This window comes from Equus caballus, chromosome 1 (assembly GCF_041296265.1).
Source record: "Equus caballus isolate H_3958 breed thoroughbred chromosome 1, TB-T2T, whole genome shotgun sequence".
In the NCBI taxonomy this organism is placed as follows: domain Eukaryota; kingdom Metazoa; phylum Chordata; class Mammalia; order Perissodactyla; family Equidae; genus Equus; species Equus caballus.
Genome location: NC_091684.1, coordinates 141,177,692 through 141,201,104, shown reverse-complemented (window position 1 = coordinate 141,201,104; position 23,413 = coordinate 141,177,692). Strand labels below are relative to the sequence as shown.

Here is a 23,413-nt window from a genome sequence, read left to right as displayed (position 1 = left end):
ATCAGTGGTCTCTTCACCAGACAGTCCCTAAGGTATGACCTTGTCTTTGTCCTGGCTGCCTAGCCTCCGTATCTACCTGGGACAAGCTCAGGCACTAGTTGAAACTGAGTCTGCACCATCCACTGCCTGCAGCAGAGAGGGGTGAAGGACAAACAGTGGCTGATCCATGTTTGTATCTTTAGCACCTAAGGTAGTGCCTGATACTTAAAAAGTGCTCACTAAATGTCTGTTGATGAGGGCACCAGTGAGCAAGCGCAGGAGTTGGGGAGAGCATACACTAGGGATCTCTGACTTTGATAGACTCCAGCCACCTGAAACTGACAATGAGTTTCGTGTATCAAGGTCTTATGAGACAGGGCTGTAAAGTCAGCCCTGTTCTTCAAGCCTTATGTATGACTTCCTGGGTTTCCCACACCATCAAGGCTCCAGTGATGAAAAATGGTCAGAACTTGGGGATGAGTGTGAATTCGACCCTGGGCTGTGACCCAGAACCCCCTCAGGTGATGCCTGTCATCTCTCTAGAAGCAGACAGCTGGACAAAAAGCATGTATGTGTGCACTTGTGTGCACTGGGTGAGAGAGTATGGAACAAGGCATACCCCAGGTACACTTAGCTCTTGTCTTGGCCCTGGATCGCAGACTGCCATCAAGCAAGAAACTTAGTGCTGTGCTAACGACCTTTTCTGGTGGATTTGTAATTTAGAAAGGATTACAGTGATGACTAAAAATCAGCAACATTATATTACTTCTGGATCTATTTATATATGCCAGGTGACAGATATTTAAAGATCTAGAAGAAAGAGAGGGACCAATGAGAACTTTCATAGCAAAAGATCAGGAATTGATAGTGACATTTCCACAAAGCTAGTGCTCCAATGCCACAATGTCTGTGGCGTCTCTGACACTAGCATTTTTAATAATCTCAAGAGAGAGGGAGAACATGGGGATAAAGACATTTTATCTGCTGATAAATGTCTGCTGAGACAGTCCCACAGTGCAGAGCCTCAGCAGAGGCCAAGATGGTTTAACAGGACTTCTCTAACCAGTATGTTGTCTGAGATTAGTTTTACTTTTGTCCTCTACCATCCTTTGATACTCTGCTGAGAAGGCTTGATCTTCCTGTGCCCATGGGCAAAGGTTTGGGTAGACAGGATTCCTGTCAGATTAAGTCTTCCTGCTGCTTTAATCGTACAATCTCACTGCATGCAGGTATCTACTCACATTTGATAGTCAGAACTATAAACTTGGCATTAACTCTGGCTAATTTGACCTTGCTTCAGGCTTGAAGCCTATGGCAGAGCAATGAGATGGAGTCCTTGGCTCTCTCTTTCCTCCTCTTCATCTCTCCCACTTGCTCGTTATTCTACCACTGTCTCAGCAGCTGAGGGAGAGAAGAGCGCTAGCGATCAGACGGTTCTTTTTTATTATTATTTATTTTTTATTGAGTTAATGATAGGTTACAATCTTGTGAAATTTCAGTTGTACATTAATGTTTGTCAGTCGTGTTGTAGGTTCACCACTTCACCCTTTGTGCCCACCCCCCACCCCACCTTTCCCCTGGTATCCACTAAACTGTTCTTAGTCCACAATTTTAAATTCCTCATATGAGTGGAGTCATACACAGATTATCCTTCTCTCGCTGGCTTATTTCACTTAACATAATCCCCTCAAGGTCCATCAATGTTATTGCAAATGGAATGATTTTGTTCTGTTTTACAGCTGAGTAGTATTCCATTGTATATATGTACCACATCTTCTTTATCCATTCATCTGTTGATGGGCACTTAGGTTGCCTCCATGTCTTGGCTATTGTAAATAACGCTGCAATGAACATTGGGGTGCATAGGACTTTTGGGATTGCTGACTTCAAGCTCTTTGGATAAATACCCAGTAGTGGGATGGCTGGATCGTATGGTAGTTCTATTTTTAATTTTTTGAGGAATCTCCATACTGTTTTCCATAGTGGCTGCACCAGTTTGCATTCCCACCAGCAGTGTATGAGGGTTCCTTCTTCTCCACAACCACTCCAACATTTGTTACTATTAGTTTTAGATATTTTTGTCATTCTAACGGGTGTAAGGTGATATCTTAGTGTAGTTTTGATTTGCATTTCCCTGATGATCAGCGATGATGAGCATCTTTTCATGTGCCTATTGGCCATCCGTATATCTTCTTTGGAGAAATGTCTGTTCATGTCTCGAGCCCCTTTTTTGATTGGGTTGTTTGATTTTTTGTTGTTAAGTTGTGAGAGTTCTTTATATATTATGGATATTAAGCCTTTGTCAGATATATGACTTGCAAATATTTTTTCCCAGTTAGTGGGTTGTTTTTTTGTTTCAATCCTGTTTTCATTTGCCTTGAAGCTCTTTAGTCTGATGAAGTCCCATTTGTTTATTCTTTCTATTGTTTCCCTTCTCTGAGAAGGCATGGTGTCCGAAAAGATCCTTTTAATACTGATGTCAAAGAGTGTACTGCCTACGTTTTCTTCCAGAAGCCTTATGGTTTCAGGTCTCACCTTTAGGTCTTTGATCCATTTTGAGTTTATTTTGGTGAATGGTGAAAAAGAATGGTCAATTTTCATTCTTTTACATGTGGCTTTCCAGTTTTTGCAGCACCATTTGTTGAAAAGACTTTGTTTTCTCCATTGTATGCCCTCAGCTCCTTTGTCAAAGATAAGCTGTCCATAGATGTGTGGTTTTATTTCTGGGCTTTCAATTCTGTTCCATTGATCTGTGCACCTGTTTTTGTACCAGTACCATGCTGTTTTGATTACTGTAGCTTTGTAGTATGTTTTGAAGTCAGGGATTGTGATGCCTCCCGTTTTGTTCTTTTTTCTCAGGATTGCTTTAGAAATTCGGGGTCTTTTGTTGCCCCATATGAATTTTAGGATTCTTTGTTCTAATTCTGTAAAGAATGTCATTGGGATTCTGATGGGGATGGCGTTGAATCTGTATATTGCTTTAGGTAGAATGGACATTTTAACTATGTTTATTCTTCCAATCCATGTACATGGAATGTCTTTCCATCTCCTTATGTCGTCATCCACTTCTCTCAGAAAGGCCTTGTAATTTTCATTACATAGGTCCTTCACTTCCTTAGCTAAATTTACCCCAAGGTATTTTATTCTTTTTGTTGCGATTGTGAATGGTATTGTGTTCTTGAGTTCTTTTTCTGTTTGTTCATTATTGGAGTATAGAAATGCTACTGATTTATGCAAATTGATTTTATACCCTGCAACTTTGCTGTAGTTGTTGATTACTTCTAACAGTTTTCCAATGGATTCTTTGGGGTTTGCTATATATAAGATCATGTCGTCTGCAAACAGCGAGAGTTTCACTTCTTCCCTCCCTATTTGGATTCCTTTTATTCCTTTTTCTTGCCTGATTGCTCTGGCCAGGACCTCCAGTACTATGTTAAATAAGAGTGGTGATAGAGGGCATCCTTGTCTCGTTCCTGTTTTCAGGGGGATGGCATTCAGTTTTTGCCCATTGAGTATGATGTTGGCTATGGGTTTGTCATATATGGCCTTTATTATGTTGAGGTAGTTTCCTTCTATGCCCATTTTGTTCAGAGTTTTTATCATAAATGGCTGTTGGATCTTGTCAAATGCCTTCTCTGCATCTATTGAGATGATCATGTGGTTTTTATCCCTCAGTTTGTTGATGTGGTGTATCACGTTGATTGATTTGCGGATGTTGAACCATCCCTGTGTCCCTGGTATGAATCCCACCTGATCATGATGTATGATCCTTTTGATGAATTGCTGAATTCTGGTTGCCAAAATTTTGTTTAGAATTTTTGCATCTATGTTCATCAGTGATATTGGCCTGTAGTTCTCTTTTTTCGTGGTGTCCTTGTCTGGTTTTGGTATCAGCGTGATGTTGGCCTCATAGAATGTGTTAGGAAGTGTTCCATCTTCCCTAATTTTTTGGAATAGCTTGAAAAGGATAGGTATTAAATCCTCTCTGAAAGTTTGGTAGAATTCCCCAGGAAAGCCATCTGGTCCTGGGGTTTTATTCTTTGGGATGTTTTTGATTGCTGTTTCAATCTCTTTCCTTGTGATTGGTCTGTTCAAATTGTCTGCCTCTTCTTGAGTGAGCTTTGGGAGATTGTAGGAGTCCAAGAATTTATCCATTTCCTCTAGGTTATCCATTCTGTTGGCATATAGTTTTTTGTAGTATTCTCTTATAATCTGTTGTATTTCTGCGGAGTCTGTTGTTATTTCTCCTCGCTCATTTCTGATTTTGTTTATTTGAGCTTTCTCCCTTTTTTCCTTTGTAAGTCTGGCTAGTGGTTTGTCAATTTTATTTATCTTCTCAAAAAACCAGCTCTTTGTTTCATTGATCCTTTCTACTGCCTTTTTCGTTTCAATAGTATTTATTTCTGCTCTGATTTTTATTATTTCTCTCCTTCTGCTGACTTTGGGCTTTATTTGTTCTTTTTTCTCTAGTTCAGTTAGGTGTACTTTAAGGTTGCTTATTTGGGATTTTTCTTATTTGTTAAGATGTGCCTGTATTGCGATGAATTTTCCTCTTAATACAGCTTTTGCTGTATCCCATATGAGTTTGTATGGCATGCTATCATTTTCATTTGTTTCCAGGTATTTTTTGATTTCTTCTTTAATTTCTTCAATGATCCATTGCTTGTTCAGTAGTGTGTTGTTTAGTCTCCACATCTTTGTGCCTTTCTCAGCTTTTTTCTTGTAATTAATTTCTAGCCTTATAGCACTATGATCGGAGAAGATGCTTGCTATTATTTCAATTTTTTTAAATTTGTAGAGGCTTGCCTTGTTTCCCAACATATGGTCTATCCTTGAGAATGTTCCATGTGCACTTGAGAAGAATGTGTATTCAGCTCTTTCAGGGTGGAGTGATCTATATATGTCTATTAAGTCCAATTGTTTTAGTTTTTCATTTAGCTCCACTATTTCCTTGTTGATTTTCTGTCTGGATGATCTGTCCATTGATGTGAGTGGGGTGTTGAGGTCCCCTACTATTATTGTGTTGTTTTTAACATCTTCCTTTAGGTCTGTTAATAGCTGCTTTATGAATCTTGGTGCTCCTGTGTTGGGTGCATAGATATTTATAAGTGTTATTTCTTCTTGACGAAGTGTCCCTTTGATCATTATATATTGTCCCTCTGTGTCTCTCTTCACCTGTCTTATTTTGAAATCCACTTGGTCTGATATAAGAATTGCAACACCTGACTTTTTTTCCTTGCTATTAGCTTGAAGTATGAGATCAGACGGTTCTTACTCACCTGGTTGGCTTTGTGCTCGCTGGGCCTGCCTGGTGATTAGAGCAGGCTCTCTTGGGTTGGCACTTTCATGAGCTTACCAGAGGTTCCTGCTGCACCCCTTGACTCTGGCAGATGCATCTCCACCCTGGCTGCTCACTTGCTGTCCTCTCTCCTCAGTCCCTTGACACCAGGCAGTACAGTCCAGACCTTTCTGCTGAGGCCTCCCCGGCTCTGCTGATGGCTTGTTGGACAATGCCAAATATGACCCCACAGCATGGTCCATGAGAAACGTTCATGCATCCCTTGCCACAAGGACTCTATCAAAGTAGTCAGCCTTGCCTTTCTCTTGCCCTCTAGATTTTCTAGGCAGGAGTCAGACACCAGCCTTCAGCCCACTTCTGCTTGCTTTCTCAGGCTTGAGTCAGGCACCAGTTTTCCAGGTCTCCTAACTGCAAAGAACACATTTCCAAACTCTCCAGCTGTCTCCTTGAAATTCCCCTTAGCAGATCGTGGTAGAAGGTGTTACTTCCCTAACTTTCCACCAAAATCGGGGTTTGAACTCAGCACAGCAATGGCTTTATCCAAAGAAATCTCTTCATCAAGCTCCTTACCAAACCTCTGTTCTCTGAAAACTTGTATTCTTGAAATGGATAAAGGGGTTCAAGAGCCACGGAACAGTTTTCTCCTTAGTATCCTCAATTAAATTTGAGGCAGAAGAGTTCCATTCTAATAAGTTGTATATTACTTACTTATTGCTGCATAACAAATTACTCCAAAACTTAGTGGCATAAACAATAAATATTTATTATTGCCCACATCTTTTCTGGGTCAGGAATTCAGAAGTGGCTTAGCTAGGCAGCTCTGGCTCAGGGTCGCATGAAGTTCCAATCAAGCTATCAGCCTGACTGAGGCTGGAGGATCACTTCCAACATGGTTCACTCACATGGTTTGCAAGTTGGTGCTGGTTGTTGGTGGAAGGCCTCAATTCCTCTCCACGTGGAATTCTCAACAGGGCTGCTTGAATGTTCTCAAGACGTGGCAGCTGGATTCCCGCAGAAGGAGCAATCCAAGAGACCAAGGTGAAAGCAGCAACATGTTTTATAATCTAGCCTCAGAAGTCACACACTGTCACCTTTGATTAGTCACACCAACTAGCTCTGATCCAATATGGAAGCAAACTATACAAGGGCATGAATACCAGGAATCAAGGATCACTGGGGGCCATCACTGGGGATCATCTTGGAGGTTGCCTACCACACCCTGTTACACTTCAAAAAATCATCATCCCCTAAAAAAAAACTGAAAAAAGTACAAGCTAAGAAGAGATCATAAATTTAGATTGGTTTAATCAAGACTTCTTCAGGCACTTCTTGATCTTCAAAATTATATACCTCATCTGGCCCTCTCCACATTTGTTCCTCATCTATAAATGGGTCCAGGACTCTCCTGAACGAAGGCAGGGCCTAGGCCTGATGTTAAGGGTTCTTTTTGGTTTTCAGATCTCTGATTCTAATCAGAAAATAAAGCTTTGGAAATATCTCTTAGAGTCGACATTTACACTGAAATTTACAATTCAATAAAAACATTCTAAGGTGCCTCGTTACAAGAATCATCTCTGTTTTATTTATTTTACATAATAATGATTTAAATTGAATACATTTGAACACAGTAAATATTTGACATGAAAAGTAGTTGTATCAGAATGGAGGTCAGAAAAATAGCAACTCATCTTACACATAACATAAAATATTATTCTGTCTGATCATTTAAGTGTTACAAATCCTGAGAATATTACACATTGAACAAACTAGATACTACTTTATAATTATTTCTTGGAAATTTTTAAAAAATGCTTCGAGATACAAATCACCTATGTATTAAACATGAGTCTTTTACGTTTTACAAAGAGTTTAAACAAATATATCAAATAATTACAGTTCAGTGGCTCTTAAAAAAACTATTAGTCAGGTTCAAGGACACACTGTTCCACAATTTCCCGTAAGTTGGGGTTCTCCATTGCAGCTGCCACTCGCTCTTTGTCATTTATTTGCTTGTTGACTGCAAAACACACAGACAAAAGTTAGCAGAACTGTGTCAATATATAGTAACAGACAGTATTTTTATTAGCCTGTAGAAACATAGAATTTAACTGCCTGAGAACTTAAAGCTGGCTTTGGTTAATAATTCATAATTTCTGGAAAGGAGACTTAAAGAGAAAAATATCCCCTATAATCCCACTACTCTACCACAGCTATTTTCATTTCCTTCTTTCCAGTCTTTATCCATACACATATTTCCACAGAGTTAAATTCAGAGTCAATATAATTTTGAAAATTGCTATTTTTCCTCTTAAGCCTATTTTTTAAATTAGGGTTAACAGCAAAAATTATGTGTTCTAAATTAATTATGAAGACTATGCTACAATGAGCACCTTTAAACATATAGCCTTCTTTTTACAAAGATTCTTTTTTAAGAAAGATTTTATTTTTCCTTTTTCTCCCCAAAGCCCCCTGGTACATAGTTGTGTATTTTTAGTTGTGGGTCCTTCTAGTTGTGGTACGTGGGATGCCGCCTCAGCATGGCTTGATGAGTGGTGCCATGTCCGCAACCCAGGAACCAAACCACCAATGCCCTGGACCGCTGAAGCAGAGTGCACGAACTTAACCACTCGGCTACGGGGCTGGCCCTGCTACAAGTACTCTTGATGGAAGAGTTTAAAAGAGATGTTCATATTCTTTTTTCTTTTTCTTTTTTCCACTGAGGAAGATCAGCCCTGAGCCAACATCTGTTGCAAATCCTCCTCTTTCTTTGCTTGAGGAAGATTAGCTCTGAGCTAACATCTATGCCAATCTTCCTCCACTTTACATGTGGGTCGCCACCACAGCATGGCTGACAAGCGGTGTAGGTCTGTGCCTGGGATCCAAACCCATGAACCCAGGCCACCAAAGTGGAGCATGCCAAACTTAACCACTATACCACTGAGCCAGCCCCAAGAGTTGTCCCTATTCTTAATGTGGGCTAACTTTTCTGGGATTCTGCTAAAATGTCTCATGCAGAAAACATATATATATTCCATAAACAATTTCAACTCATTCTGTTTCTTCCTACTACAATGTAGGCTCCACAAAGGCAAGGATGTATTTCAAAGGTTGAATTGTGCCTATACGTAGAAGACACTCAAGAAATACTTACCAAAGGAAAAAGCTCAAATCTTAAGGTTTAAGACTATTGCTGTTATAAAATCCTCTGATTAACAGGAGTTTCAAAAGCATAACCTCAGGATTTAGGGTACCTAAACTCTTTTATTCTTTAAATTAAGAGGTAGAAGCCCTCAGCTTATGGAATCTGAATAAATTTAACCCTTGAGGAGAAAAGAATAATCTACATGTCTGGAATTGTGAAAATAGGACACGGTTTTAGTAGTTTTCATGACAGTACCTAAAAAAGTTTCCTGGATGGGCTGTTCCTCTGAAAGCAGTGGGCTTCCCTCTCTTCTCTTCTCTTCTGAGTTTGTGTTTTTGTGCATTTCTTCCTGTGTGTGCTTTCCTGAGTCACTGTCTTCCTCTGTATGTCTATCTTATTGTTGCTCTTACTATATTACTGTCCCTTTCTTCGCCTCCTTTGCTGTCTTTTTCCAACTTCTCTATTTACCTAGCGATGAAAGCTAAACATAAGATGCATTTCAAATGCATTTCTCATTAGTTGCATTCTATCATTTGTAGATAAAATTTTGTTCTCTGTTTTTAATGTAACATAGATTATGCAGAACATTTTGTCCTTTGCTTTTCCCAAACCCCACCTCTGCTATTTTTAAGTGGCTACTGATTCATTTCTGTCTGTAGGCCAGAGGTCCTCTATATGCAAAAGTTCCCCACTCCCACTTAATACAGTAGTGTAGAAAGATAACACCTACCCCAAGTTTCCCTAAAGCTTTACTTGCTAGACCTTCAGTTTCAATTTCAAGTACATAGCTCTCAACCCTGCCACCAAAGAAAAGAATCAAGTCCTTTTTAGAACTTATAAGTTGACGTTCCTAGAGCAGGCTATTCTGTATAGATGTGTAGACACTGACCTAAACCAGTCAATATCCACAGGGCCTAACTCTAGTTCACCCAGAGCCCCACTACAAAAATTACTTCCTTGAAATGCCTAGGTTTCCCCACCTCAAGGAAGAGATAATAACTGATTTTGCACTTTTTGGCAAGTAGTTACGTGGTTGGCAGAAGAACCTGGTATCCAAGATAAAGTACTATCTGAAATTGTTTTCTAATAACAGTTCAGGATTCACTTACTGTCTTCCTCTGTTGAGTGGGTTCCTTCAGAAATGTAGATTTCCAACTAGGAAGAAAAAATATTAAAGGTAAAACATTTAGAGTCTTCTCAGATGATGAGTGAGGTAGAAGGTACAATAGACTCAGGAGTCTGGGAATGAAAGCCCAGATCCTGTTTCCAACATCAAAGACTTAGGGACAAATCCCTCACATCTTTTTCCTGAAACAAGGGCTGAAATTAGCAGGATTTTTTCATAAGAAATATGTTTATTTCAAATAAGTATATAAGAATTAGTTCATATGCTCCAATGTTCTCTGGAGAGTAGACATGTCTTTCTTACATAGCATGATTTACTTACTGCAGGATTTTGGTCACCTGGGGAAGGCCTGCAGGAGGTATTCCCATTTTATTTTTTTGTGTGGCTACAAACAAATATAATAGTACACAAATGAGATCTCATACATGTTTTATTCACGGATATCTTTCCTCTGCACTCTACCTCTTCCTTCCAAATCCGTATCTAAACTTCCTTCCTGCCCCTTCCAAGAAAGCCACATTAATAATCTAGTGTAGTTTCTTCCATATTTTTCTCTATGCCCACATACTCTAACAGATTTCATCAACACACACAGACCCCTCAAGGCTGGAAGTTTCTTCTTATTGCTTATTTTACAAAAACAGATCGCATTATACAGTTTTCAGTATCCTCCTTTTCTCCTCCACCATGATCCTGATGAATTCATTCTCAAGTTCAGTATTGGTTAAGCCATCCCTCCTGGCCCTGCTGCACTCACTCCCTCAAATTAGCTAACCTCCAAGAACCAGAGCTTTTGAGACAAACGCACAAAAGTATTGCAAATCCTGCAGTAAGTAAATCATGCTATGTAATAAAGACATGTCTACTCTCCAGAGAACATTGGAGCATATGAACTATTTCTTATATACTTATTTGAAATGAGATAAACATTTTTATCTGAAAATAATCCTATCTCTGAAAAAAAACCATAGCCTATTATGACAAAAAGAGACCTTAGAAAAATACTTAGTATTTTTAATATTTAAAATTTAAAAGTATTTAAAATATTTTTAGTATTTAAAAATACTCCAGTATTTTTTAAAAGACAAAATGCCATATAGGGGGCTGGCCCCATGGCCAAGTGGTTAAATGCTCAACATTATTAGCCATCAGGGGAAATGCAAATCAAAACCACAATGAGTTATCACCTCAAACCCACTAGGATGGCTATAATGAAAAAGACAGACAAAATAATAGTAAGTGTTGGTGAGGATGTGGAGAAACGAGAACCCTCATACACTGCTGGTGGGAAGGTAAAATGGTGGAGCGGCTAGGGAAAACAGTGCGGCAGTTCCCCAAAAGGTTAAATATAGAGTTACCATAGGATCCAGCAACGCCACTCCTAGGTGGAAGAGAAATGAAAACATACGCCCACACAAAAACTTGTACACAAATGTTCATAGCAGTCTATTATTCACAATAGACAAAAAGTGGAAATGACCCAAATGTCCATCAACTGATAAATGCATACATAAAATGTGGTATATCCACACAATGGAACAAGGTAAGGCAACAAAAAAGGAATGAAATACTGGTACATGTTACAACATGGATGAATTCTGAAAATATTATTCTAAGTGAAAGACATCAGTCTTAAAAGACCACTAATTCATTTAAATGAAATGTCCAGAATAGACAAATTTATAGAGACAAAAAGTAGATTAGTGTTTGCCTAGGGATGGGGAGATATGGGGAGTGACTGCTAATTCGTATGGCGTTTCTTATTGGTGAGATGTTCCAAACTGATAGTAGTGATGGTTGCACAATTCTGTGAATATTCCAAAAACCATTAAATTGCACACTTTAAATAGGTGAATTGTGTGATATGTGAATTAAATCTCAATAAAGCTGCTATAAAACAACAAAAAACATCTTCCTTACCTTATGTTTAAACGGTAAACACCGTTGAAGTTTTACTCTTAAGCACAGCCCTGTGGAGGAAAAAAACGGGCCCTTTTATCCCTTCTTAATGGTTCTTGAAAAAGCATACAGCTGTGTTTAGATGTCTCCATACAAACAGCTGAAAATAGCTTTGGCTCAATCCAGCGTAGGTCTCCTTTGAGCCTAGTACCACGCTAGCAACTTGAATATACAGATAGAATCTTACATATTCCTCATGACAAGCCAGTGAGCTAGGTTTTACCAATCCCATTCTACAAATTACGAAACCAAGGTCACAATGTAACTTGCCCACGGTCACTGAGCTAGTAAAGAGGAGGTAGCAGAGCTTGGATTGGAACTTAAGACCACTGCAAAGCCCAGGGCCTTTCTAATACATCAATTTGCCTTCAAGCAAAGGTCAATTCACTCGTTAAACTTTACCTAATGCCCACAACAGGCAAGGCCTTGCAAAAATTTGAAATCAAGAGCCACTTAAAAACGACCACAAAGAGGACTCTCAAATTTGGAATCCTCTCTGCCTGCAAGGTACAAATAGAGTTGTTTTCCTAACACAAGCTCCTCTGAAGTTCAGTTTATCAGTTTATCACCCTAATGCTAAGTCAAAGTTCAACTTTTTTTTTTTCCAGTTGAGACTTTTAAGAGAAATTAAAACTGGGCTTGGAAGAGACTCTCAGTGCCAATGTTCCACTTCTGCCTCACCTCAAAATAAGGACTGAATTTTTAACTAAATCTACACCTCTAGACGTGGAAGCTAAATCTACTGCTCTTATGAAGAGAAACGGTTTCAGTAATAAGTTTGGGAAAAATAGAATCAGAATGAACTCTAGTCCCCTGGCTTTTGTAGGCTTTTATTTGGAGCAATTTATTTCCTCTCCCAACTAATACATAAGAGCTCGTTATGCTATAAGGAACATTTCCTTAGTAGTTTGGTTTGATTAAAAGTAAACAACAATAACAAAATCCCAAACCATCCCAACACAACAAGAAATAATTGTTAAACTACCTATCTTTTCAGGAGGTATGAAATAATTTGCTTTTGGTCTTCTAAGTACCATTAGGTTTTCTAACAGAATCATTTGAAAAATCCCAGGATAGGAAAAAGCTCATTGTAGATGAGCTCCCATGAGACTGGGCCTAGCATAGAGTCTATAATGCAGTAATTCCATGGTAAATATTAGGGAACTCTAAAGAAAATATATAATTTCCTTCAAAGGATCTGCCTTAAACCCTATCTGGAGAATTCTTCTCTTCCCTCTGCCCCCACATTGTCCCTTAATTTGTTACTTGTTTACCATCTGAACATCCTCATGTGCTCTAGTTACTGTTGGTAGGTATTTTACCCATAAAGTAAATAATAACTGTTTTACCATTCACAAAGCACTTTCTTGAGCATCATTATCCTCAAGAAAGGCAGGATAGCCTAACTGAGAGAGATGCTTTAGATTCAAAACTAGCTCCACTACATAGTAGCTGTGTGACCCCGGGCAAGTTACTTAACCTCTGTGAGCTTCAGTTTCCTTATCTGCAAAACAAGTATTATAATAGTACCACCTTATATAAGGTTGCTATGAGGAGTAAATTGTTATGCCATATGCTTTAAACAGTACTTGACACATAATAAGTATCCAACAAACGTCAGCTATTACTATTTTACCATTTTCATTTTACAGCCGGGAACCAAGATGAGTGATTTGTTCAACATCACATGGCTAACAAGCAGCAGAGCTGGAAGCTGCATCTAGACCTCTTTCTCCAAATCCTATGCCCTTCACAGTGGACTACCTTCAGCCACTCTTGTCTGGACTAAGTCAACACAAATGCTAATCAACTATCTTAGCCACTTTCAACTTAAGTCTCACTTAAGACTTTGGCTGTCTTACCCACTCCACCCCTTTGAGTCTTCCTTATCTTTGGAATACTCACCAGGGTAACTCTGAGTAGGTGACAACCTAAGCAATCAGGTTGAAACTCTTACTCAGGTGCCTTTCCTTGCTTGGTACTACTTGCTTGTAGGAAACACCTCCCAAAACATCAGCCAGAAAGACAGCTCTCTTCATCAAGTTTTCCAATCATGTTGATTAAACACAACTACTATGACACACTACATACTACCCCCTAAAGAGCCAAGGGTCTTAACTGAAACCCATATCAAAAAGGCCCAAAAAAGTGACAAAACTTGGGGCTGCCCCAGTTAAGTTCGTGTGCTCTGCTTCAGTGGCCCAGGGTTCACCAGTTTGGATCCTGGGCACGGACCTACGCACCGCTTGGCAAGCCATGCTGTGGCAGGCATCCCATATATAAAGTACAGGAAGATGGGCATAGATGTCAGCTCAGGGCCAATCTGAAAAGGGCCAAGCAAAAAAGAGGAGGATTGGCAGTGGATGTTAGCTCAGAGCTAATCTTCCTCAAAAAAAAAGTGACAAAAATTTGTTCAAGAAGTGTACAGATCTGAAATATCAACCATAATCTAATCTTGACACCTTTACATAGTTATTTTTATTTCATGTGCTCTGTGTATGTGTCCACATAAACACAGTTTTTCAATAGCTGCAATCATAATGCAAATTCAACTTATCATTCAAGCTTTTTCATACATTTCTCACACAGATACTTTGATTATATTCATCATTTTCTTTTTTTTTTATTGAGGTAACTTTGGTTTATAACATGTAAATTTCAGGTGTACATCATTCTATTTCGATTTTTGTGTAGATTACATCATGTTCACCACTCAAAGACTAATTACCATCCATCACCACACACATGTGCCCAATCACCCCTCTCACCCCCCTACCTTCCACCTTCCCCTCTGGTAACCACCAATGCAATCTCTGTCTCTATGTGTTTGTTTGTTGTTGTTGTTATTTTCTATTTATGAGTGAGATCATACAGTGTTTGACTTTCTCCCTCTGACTTATTTCGCTTAGCATAATACCATCAAGGTGTTGTGATCATTTTCAACAGAATATGAAATCCTATTATATTGGTGCCATTTCCTTATTAACAGATACTATAGATTCTTCCAAGTTTCATTATTATCAATTTAACCATAAATGTTTTATACATGCTATTATTTTCTTCTGTGAGATGATTTCCTTAATTTCTGGGTCATGTAGTATAAACTTTTTAATAAACACTTGCTAATATATACCCAGAGGCTTAAAAATATTTATGCCACATGACCCAATAATTCCACTTACAGGAATTTATCCTGAGACAATAACGAGAGATAAATAAAGATATTTACGTATAAAATTGTTCATCACAGTATTAGTTATAATTGTGAAAGGCTAGAAGTAGTCTAAATGATTATGAAAATTACAATACATCAATGTGATTAGCATGTAACCTATGCAACTATATAATTAAATAATATTTAGTGAGGAATAAAAAACATCCTGATCTATTGCATGCTTTCTACTACTTAACCCTTACAATTCCGTAGTATCTTTATTATCCCTAATTTACAGATAAGGAAACTGAGGCTCAGAAAGGTTAAGTAATTTGCCCAAGGCCACAAACTGGCAGAGCTGACACAGCTGGAATTTTAGCCTAGAGTACATATTCTTTTATGACAACTGATTTTTATTTTCTTCTTTATGCTTTTGTGGAGTTTCAAAATTACTGCCAACAAACATGTTACTTATACAATTTTTAAAAACAAAAATATAAATGTTGCTTTTTGAAAAATCAATCTACTATAGGCTCCTAGGGTAGGGTAATAGACCCTCTATTTAAGGACTCATATATTAAACTATTTTAAGACACTCCCTTCACACCAGGATAGTAGCAATACTTTCGATATCTGTTGATTCACAAATTGTCCAATGATAAAAAATAAGTATTCATTCAGTATCTATGGATTCACAGACTCTCTAGACCCTCAAGATGTGGCCCATATGCTAGAAACTACTGATAGAGGGATCCCAGTCAACAAGAAGAGAAAGACAGAAATCATAATAGTAGGAGCAATAATAAAATATTTACCTTTTCAATCCTTTTAATAAACTTGTCTATTTTAAAACAGGTAACATGTTCCCATGGTTTGAAAACTTAAAAATATAAAAAAGTATACAGTAAAGTCTCCCTCCCACTCTGTCCCCCATCTGAGCAGTTCCCACCACCACTACTACCCACCCCCTATCACAGGTATTCATTTCTTATGTATTCCTTATGCATATGCAATCAAATACAAATGTATATTTTTCCCCTTCTTTTTTACACAAAGGTAGCAATATTATACTTGATTTTATTTCCTAACAGTATGTCATAGAGATCTTTCCATATCAGTACATGGAGACCTTCTTCATTCTTCTTTATAGCTGCATAGTACTCCATTGTTAATAGACATCATCACTGATTATTTAATCAATCCCCTAATGATGAACATTGGATTTGAAATAAACTTCCTTTATCTTCTTTCAACAAGGTATATATTCAAAGACACCTATTGTATCTTACTCTTAACTAATCTAAAATATTGGGAATGCAGCCTCTCAAATAGAAAACTACCTCAAAAAAATACCCTCCATCAGGACTTCTGCCCATACTACATAGAGGCCAACAGAGCAGCTAAAAGGTAGTCTGACAAACAAGACAAGGGTGCCCACTTTCACCACTCCTATTCAACATAGTACTGGAGGTGCTGGCCAGAGCAATTCGGCAGGAAAAAGAAATAAAAGGAATCCAAATAGGTAACAAAGAAGTAAAACTCTCGTTGTTTGCAGACGACATGATCTTATACATAGAAAACCCCAAAGAATCCACAGAAAAACTATTAGAAATAATCAACAACTACAGCAAAGTAGCAGGGTATAAAATTAACGTGCATAAATCAGTAGCATTTCTATACACTAACAATAAACTAACAGAAAAAGAACTCAAGAACTCTATCCCATTCACAATCGCAACGAAAAGAATAAAATACCTTGGGATAAACTTAACCAAGGAAGTGAAGGATCTATGCAATGAAAACTACAAGACTTTCTTGAAAGAAATAGGCGATGACATAAAGAGATGGAAAAACATTCCTTGTACATGGATTGGAAGAATAAACATAGTTAAAATGTCCATACTACCTAAAGCAATATACAGATTCAATGCTATCCCAATCAGAATCCCAAGAACATTCTTCACAGAAATTGAACAAACAATCCTAAAATTCATATGGGGCAACAAAAGACCGCGAATTGCTAAAGCAATCCTGAGCAAGAAAAACAAAGCCGGCGGAATCACAATCCCCGATTTCAAAACATACTACAAAGCTACAGTGATCAAAACAGCATGGTACTGGTACAAAAACAGGTCCACAGATCAATGGAACAGAATTGAAAGCCCAGAGATAAAACCACACATCTATGGACAGCTAATCTTCGACAAAGGAGCAGAGGGCCTACAATGGAGAAAAGAAAGTCTCTTCAACAAATGGTGCTGGGAAAACTGGACAGCCACATGCAAAAGATTGAAAATTGACCAGTCTTTTTCACCACACACCAAAATAAACTCAAAATGGATCAAAGACCTAAAGATTAGGCCTGAGACAATAAGTCTTTTGGAAGAGAATATAGGCAGTACACTCTTTGACATCAGTTTCAAAAGAATCTTTTCGGACACTGTAACTCCTCAGTTGAGGGAAACAATAGAAAGAATAAACAAATGGGACTTCATCAGACTAAAGAGCTTCTTCAAGGCAAGGGAAAACAGGATTGAAACAAAAAAACAGCTCACTAATTGGGAAAAAATATTCACAAGCCACTTATCCGACAAAGGGTTAATCTCCATAATATACAAAGAACTCACACTGCTTAACAACAAAAAAACAAACAACCCGATCAAAAAATGGGCAGAGGACATGAACAGACATTTCTCAAAAGAAGATATGAATATGGCCAATAGACACATGAAAAGATGTTCATCATCGCTAATCATCAGGGAAATGCAAATCAAAACTACACTAAGATATCACCTTACCCCCGTTAGATTGGCAAAAACATCCAAAACCAAGAACGACAAATGTTGGAGAGGTTGTGGAGAAAGAGGAACCCTCATACACTGTTGGTGGGAATGCAAACTGGTACAGCCACTATGGAAAACAGTATGGAGATTTCTCAAAAAGTTAAAAATAGAAATACCCTATGACCCAGCCATCCCATTACTGGGTATCTATCCTAAGAACCTGATAACAGATATCTCAAGAGTCCGTTGCACCCCTATGTTCATCGCAGCATTATTTACAATAGCCAAGACGTGGAACCAGCCTACATGCCCAGAAACTGATGACTGGATAAAGAAGATGTGGTATATATACACAATGGAATACTACTCAGCCATAAAAAAAGATGAAATTGGCCCATTCACAACAACGTGGATGGACCTCGAGGGCATTATGTTAAGCGAAATAAGTCAGTCAGAGAAAGACGATCTCTATATGACTCCACTCATAGGTGGAAATTAGTATATTGAGAAGGAGATCTGATCGGTGGTTATCAGGGAAAAGGGGGGGTGGGGGGAGGGTACGAAGGGGGAAGTGGTGTACCCACAACATGACTAACAAAAATGTACAACTGAAATCTCACAAGCTTGTAATCTATCATAACATTAATTAAAAAAATAAAAAAAAAAAAAAAAAAAAAAGGTAGTCTGACAGCACCCACTCCAACCTCCAGGACGGAAGAGAGGAGCTGGCCTACATCCACTCTCCATTAATTGCAGGCATGTACACCTACGGGCAGCAGCATGGTGTAACTAAAGGAGAAACATGTCTGGAGTCAGGAGACCTGGGTTTGAGCCTCAGCTTCCTGGCTATACGATTCTGAGCAAGTCACTTAAACTCTCTGAGCCTGAGGTTCCTCATCTGTAAAAAGAATATATTAATATTAACTCTCTCACAGGCTAATTGTGAGGACTACAGAAGATGAATACATAAAAATGCTCTGTAAACCATAAAGTGTGATATATGATGCTAATTGTTATTTGGGGTCAATATCAGCTGGAATAATTTAGAATTTAAAAAAATACATAAATATAAAACTTTACCAATAAGAGTCGCCAAAGAGCAATGAGGTACTGTTGGCGTGAACCTGATAATAACCAAATAGTCTTCTTCATTTATCTCCTGAACCTCCACACAGCTTTCCGTCACCACTTCCAGTTCTTCTAAAGTATTGGGCTTCTCTGGGTCCCGGATAGTTCGAATCAAATCTAAAGGATCATGAGAGACAAGGTATTATGTTAAAACATGAATATTCTAAATATGGATGATTTTGCCAGTCCTGATCCAAAGACTGACTTCTTTTTATCTAAGCAAATACTACAACAGCTCCTCAGATTTCTGCAAGAAATTTCCACTAGTGGTTCCCTTTTGAGTAAACCCTTTTCTTGGATTATTACTAGATCGTATCCAGTTTCTTGGATCCAACATCGCAGAGAGAATAAAAGAATGGGGAAAGTGTCATAGAAGCTCATGAGGAAGAAATAACTTTTAGCTTGGGAGAATGTGGTATCAGGATTTATGGAAGTGGAATCAGAATCAAGCCTTTAAAAATGCCTAACATTTCAATATTTGACATTGAAGATGAAGTAAAGAACAGAGCTAGTTTGCCTGGAACCTGCCATAAGTGAAGAGGACATAAGAGTTTGGACCAGACCACCAAGGGTCTTTTATAGTCAGCTACAGGCAACAGGACGTCCTCAAGAGGTTTTGAACAAGGGAGTGACATGGACAGCATTACACTGTCAGCTGGTAAATCACCCACCAGCTGGTAGACCCAGAATAAAGAGCAGAGCCAGTGATACCAGCTGAAAAGAGCCAGACCTAATACTAGGCACATGATAACAGTAACACAGTGGATACAGACAAAGAAGTAATTTCAGAGGCAGAATGAAAAGAATTGGACAACTGGATGTAGAAGACAAGGAGAGGGAGAAGAGGAAGATGACCCAGATTTTAAGTCTAAGTGTCTGGGAGAACACTGACAGAATGAAAAAAAACGTGGAACAGAACAAGAAGAAATTTGGGTGGGCGCCTGGACAAATGGGTTTGATTTTAAATGTCATGATTTTGAGGTGCTTAAGGGGAAAACCAATGGAACATTCCAGCAAACACTGAACTATGGCATAAAGTTTAAGAGAGCATCAAGGCTAGAGTGGTTTTTGAAACCAGGGGATTCACAAAGAAGAATGAGTAGAATGGTAGTTTTCAACCTTGGTTGAAGAAATAAATCACCTAGAATGCTTAAAAACAAAAAGAAAAACTGATGTCTGAGCCCTACCCTCAGAGATTCTGATTTAATTGATTTGTAGTATGGCCTGGGCATTGACACTTTAAAAAATTCCTCAGGTTCTTCTTACGTGCAGCCCCGTTTGAGAATCATTAACGTAGAGGAAAACAGACTCAAGGACAGACGTGTGGGAAGCACCTAACTTAGGGATCAGGAGAAAGAAAAGCAAGACGCAGCAGAGAAGGGAGGAGGGGGTGGTGAACAACATCAAATGCTGCAGAAAAATTCAGGTTGACGAGAGCTAAAACAGGTCTTTGATTTGTCACCCAGGAGGTCACCTGTAAGAAAGCAGTGTCAGTAGAGAGGTGAAGGCAGAAGCCAGCTTGCAAAAGGGGAAGTGAGTGGGAACTGAAAATGTAGTCCTAGGGCTTTGGCGGGGAAGGGCAGAGAAAGGACAATGAGTTTAGAAAAAGCTAGAACAATGACAAGGATAGGGGAAACTTGAAGATGTTTCACAGCCCAAGGGGAAGGATCAAATAGAGGAAGAGAGTGTGACAATTTAAGAAGGGGAGGAGGCAGACTGGTAAATTAACAGAAGGGAATGAGACCAAGGATGTGGCAGCTTGAGCTGGCCTTGGAGAGGACAAGATTTCCTTCTTTGAGGTTGTAGAAAAAGATGGAAAAGGAGAATGATAAAGAGAAATGGTGAGTAGAAAGGAGAGAAGCAGAGGGAGTTCACGTAGGATGGGCTTGATGTTCCCAAGCAGGAGGTTCTGTTCTGTTATTTATAGCAGCCCTGTAATCAGAAGTGCAGCTGGGAAAAACAATCAATCAAATTCTACCTTCTCCCCAGCAACTCCTGGGCTTATCGCTTGATTAGAGAAAGAATGAAAACGGAGGCAGGCAAGAGGACAAAGCTTCTTCCCCTTCAGAAGGCTGTGTTACCATGGGGCTCAGGGAAACAGAGGTTTTTGAAAAGGAATTTGCTGCCCCTCAACTTAGGCCTTTTCTCTGTAAGGCTCATTTCTACAAGTTGCATTATATTCCTCATATGCTACTTAACCCTGAAACTAAATCTCACCACTTGCTAAACTTCTCTAGTTTCCTAGTGATTTGAGAGATTTGGATTTCTTTAGAGAGAAAGCAATGTTGTTCTCCTCACACTACTCCCCTAAAATTCTTCTATGGCTGTGCACTAACATTAAATTCTTCATTTATATTTCAACCTTCAGTATCCAATTCCAATCTGCTATCTAAAACAATTTTTGACCAACTCCACCTTTAACCACAAGCCCTATCCTGTACCCCCACCTATCTGCCATTCCCTAAAACATATTATTTTCTCACCTCCACACTTTTGCTGTAGTTTCCTCTGCTTAGTATGCCCTCTAGTCTCTCTATGTCTAGATCCTACAAATTCTTCATCTCAAGTGTTTCCAGATCCCACAACCAGAGATTGGGATCCCTCCTTCCTCTGAATTTCTGTCTCTCTCACTCAGGTCTAAGGCCTTCTACTGCATATAATTAAAAAAAAATCCTATTCTTGCATATAAAGGTCCCCCTTAATAGAAGTTCGAGGACAAGAATCATCTCCCTTCCGAAGTTGTATCCCCAGTGCCCTGCTGTCCCTAGAGGCTGGAGACAGGGGTCTAACAGGACAGGAATGTGCCCATCTGCTTTGTGGAGATCATTCCACTCATAATTATCATCCAGCTGGGGTTGACTAAGTTCTGCCTCTAGCAAGAGAGAGGTAAACCAGATTAGTTCCAAAGGTCTTTTCCATCCCTGCTTCCTTCTACTGGCCTCCAATTCTCACGTGCATTATATTTGTATTCTTATGGTTAGATGTTTCACCCTCGGTCAGAAGGAATCTCAGAATGTTAGATGGATCCAGTTTTTCCAGGTTCCAAAAACAATACTACATAAGTCCAAAAAAGGAGAGTCTTAAGGCCCTTGTGAAGTGTTAGGAAGTGCACTAAGTTTGGAATCAGACACTGGCTTTGTTTTTTGCTGTTTCCTCACTGATAGTGAGACCTCCAGGTAGTTGTTTAATCATTCTAAACCTGTTTCCTCATCTGTACGATGAAGATGGTCCCAAAGGATAAATAGAGACTATTTAATATATAGAGAGAGAAGACTACGTGTGTGTTTGTGTGTGTGTTTGTTTTTTGTACTCCAAGCTTGGCTGCGTTAAGGAACCATAAGTTCGAGGGCTGGCTATGAGAAGCCTATCTCGTCCTCTTCTCTCGGGGACCTCTGCCTATTGCCTTCGCAGCAGAAAAGAGTGTGACCTTGGGCTAGTCCCCAATTCGGCAGTCACCCAGCAGTGCCCTCGGCAGTGGCAGCACGAGGACTGCGTGTCCAGGGTCTAGGAATAGGAAGGAAGGAGGGTCAAGTAGTGCCATCAGGCCAGCTTTTACTTCCTAACCAAGCACCCTAGACGCCTGCTCGGCCCATAAGTCTTGAGGAGGCCCTAGGACCTGGAGCAGACAAGGGAAATGGAGCGTTTAAGTCCTCCAGGTTCGGCTTGTCCAGGTTTAGGAAAAGCCTGGGTCGTAAGAAGACCCACATTCCCGCGTGACTTAGGCCCCCAGGAAAACGCTTCCCACGCTCCGGACGAGATCCGGCAAAACCCCGAGTCTCTACTCCCAAGCCCTCACGTGAGGCCTTCGTTACCCCCGCCTCCACATGTAACGCCAAATGCTGCCTTGGGTAAAATTAATTACCATAAACCTCTAGCGCTTTCTCTTCCATGGTCCGGGGCTGCCGGGCAGCTCCCCGCTCAGAGAGGCCCGAGAGCCACAGGACTCTGCTCAACGTCCAGGAGAGCAGCCCGGACACCTGCTCCATCCTCACGCTCCGCCATCCCTGGCGACTGTCCCACCCGAGCCACCGTCTCTCAGCAGCCGGCCTCGCAATTTGTCAACTTCCTGATCTTCAAACCGCCCAAGACAAGCCCAAAGGTCCCGGGGAGCAGAGAATAGGCGGGACTGGACGGAGCAGCGCGGAGGACCTAGGGAAGGGAACCGCAAGGACTACAAGCCCCAGCATGCTATGCTCGTTTTCGGCGGGACAAGAGAAAAAAATTTCTCGCGGCACGTGAGGCGCATTGCGTGATGGGACGCATGGGTCGTTTTCTTTGGAAGACGAAGAGCTGTATTCTGGGACGTGTAGTCTCTGCCGGGGGGGGGTTCGGTGGAGGGCTGGCATGTAACGGTCTGTTACCCGCCACTGACTGTCTCAGTCAGAGCCCTGGATAAGCTAAAGATGAATTCTGAAGAGGTAGGGGAAAGGAGCTCTTGATTTCTAGTGCTGCAGGAGCGTGTACACCGAGGGAACCTCTACCAGCCAAAGTTTTCTTACTTCCTAGTCGGGCCGGAAGCGAGTTTCCGTTGCTGGGAAACCGGATGTCTTGGGAGCCCAGTAAGGATGGTTAGATTTGGCGGGGGCGGAGGAGGGGCTTTTTCGTTTTCTCCTCTCATAGGGACTCAAGCCTGTACAACTCCCCACTGCTGGCTGAAAATTTCTGCCAGTCCCCTTCAAAGACAACTTAGAACTAGAGAGCTTTCCCTGTGTCCAGTGTGTCCAATAGTGACCTATCAGAGATCGCCATCCTAAAAAGAATGTCTTAAGCCCTCTGGTGTTCGTGGCTGAGATGGAGGCCAGTAACAAGGTTGATAATGTTAGTTTTATCCATCCATCCCTTC

At 40.0% G+C, this 23,413-nt stretch overlaps 2 protein-coding genes across 4 annotated transcripts in view; one reads left to right on the top strand and one right to left on the bottom strand.

Moving 5' to 3' along the window:
• Nucleotides 1-6,837: 6,837 nt before the first annotated feature.
• Nucleotides 6,838-22,569, bottom strand: CIAO2A (cytosolic iron-sulfur assembly component 2A). 2 transcript variants are annotated; one of them, NM_001099442.1, is made up of 5 exons: nucleotides 22,433-22,562; nucleotides 18,523-18,687; nucleotides 11,467-11,516; nucleotides 9,530-9,575; nucleotides 7,171-7,295 (listed from the first exon to the last, which is right to left on the bottom strand). In NM_001099442.1, the coding sequence occupies exons 1-5, from the start codon at nucleotides 22,554-22,556 to the stop codon at nucleotides 7,198-7,200; spliced, it is 483 nt and encodes a 160-aa protein (NP_001092912.1). In that variant the 5' UTR covers nucleotides 22,557-22,562; the 3' UTR covers nucleotides 7,171-7,197. The 2 variants fall into 2 exon arrangements, with proteins under 2 accessions (XP_005602654.2, NP_001092912.1); XM_005602597.4 differs by lacking the exon at nucleotides 11,467-11,516 and having other exon boundaries at nucleotides 6,838-7,295; nucleotides 22,433-22,569.
• Nucleotides 22,570-22,659: 90 nt separating this feature from the next.
• The window catches only part of SNX1 (sorting nexin 1), a 33,481-nt gene continuing 32,727 nt past the window's right edge, over nucleotides 22,660-23,413 (top strand). Inside the window, exon 1 of one of the 2 annotated variants that reach the window (XM_023615992.2) lies at nucleotides 22,660-22,988. In XM_023615992.2, the coding sequence (XP_023471760.1) occupies nucleotides 22,974-22,988 (15 nt within the window). In that variant the 5' untranslated portion in view covers nucleotides 22,660-22,973. Of the gene's footprint in view, nucleotides 23,139-23,413 lie in introns of both variants that reach the window. The other variant, XM_023615997.2, reaches the window with a different exon arrangement.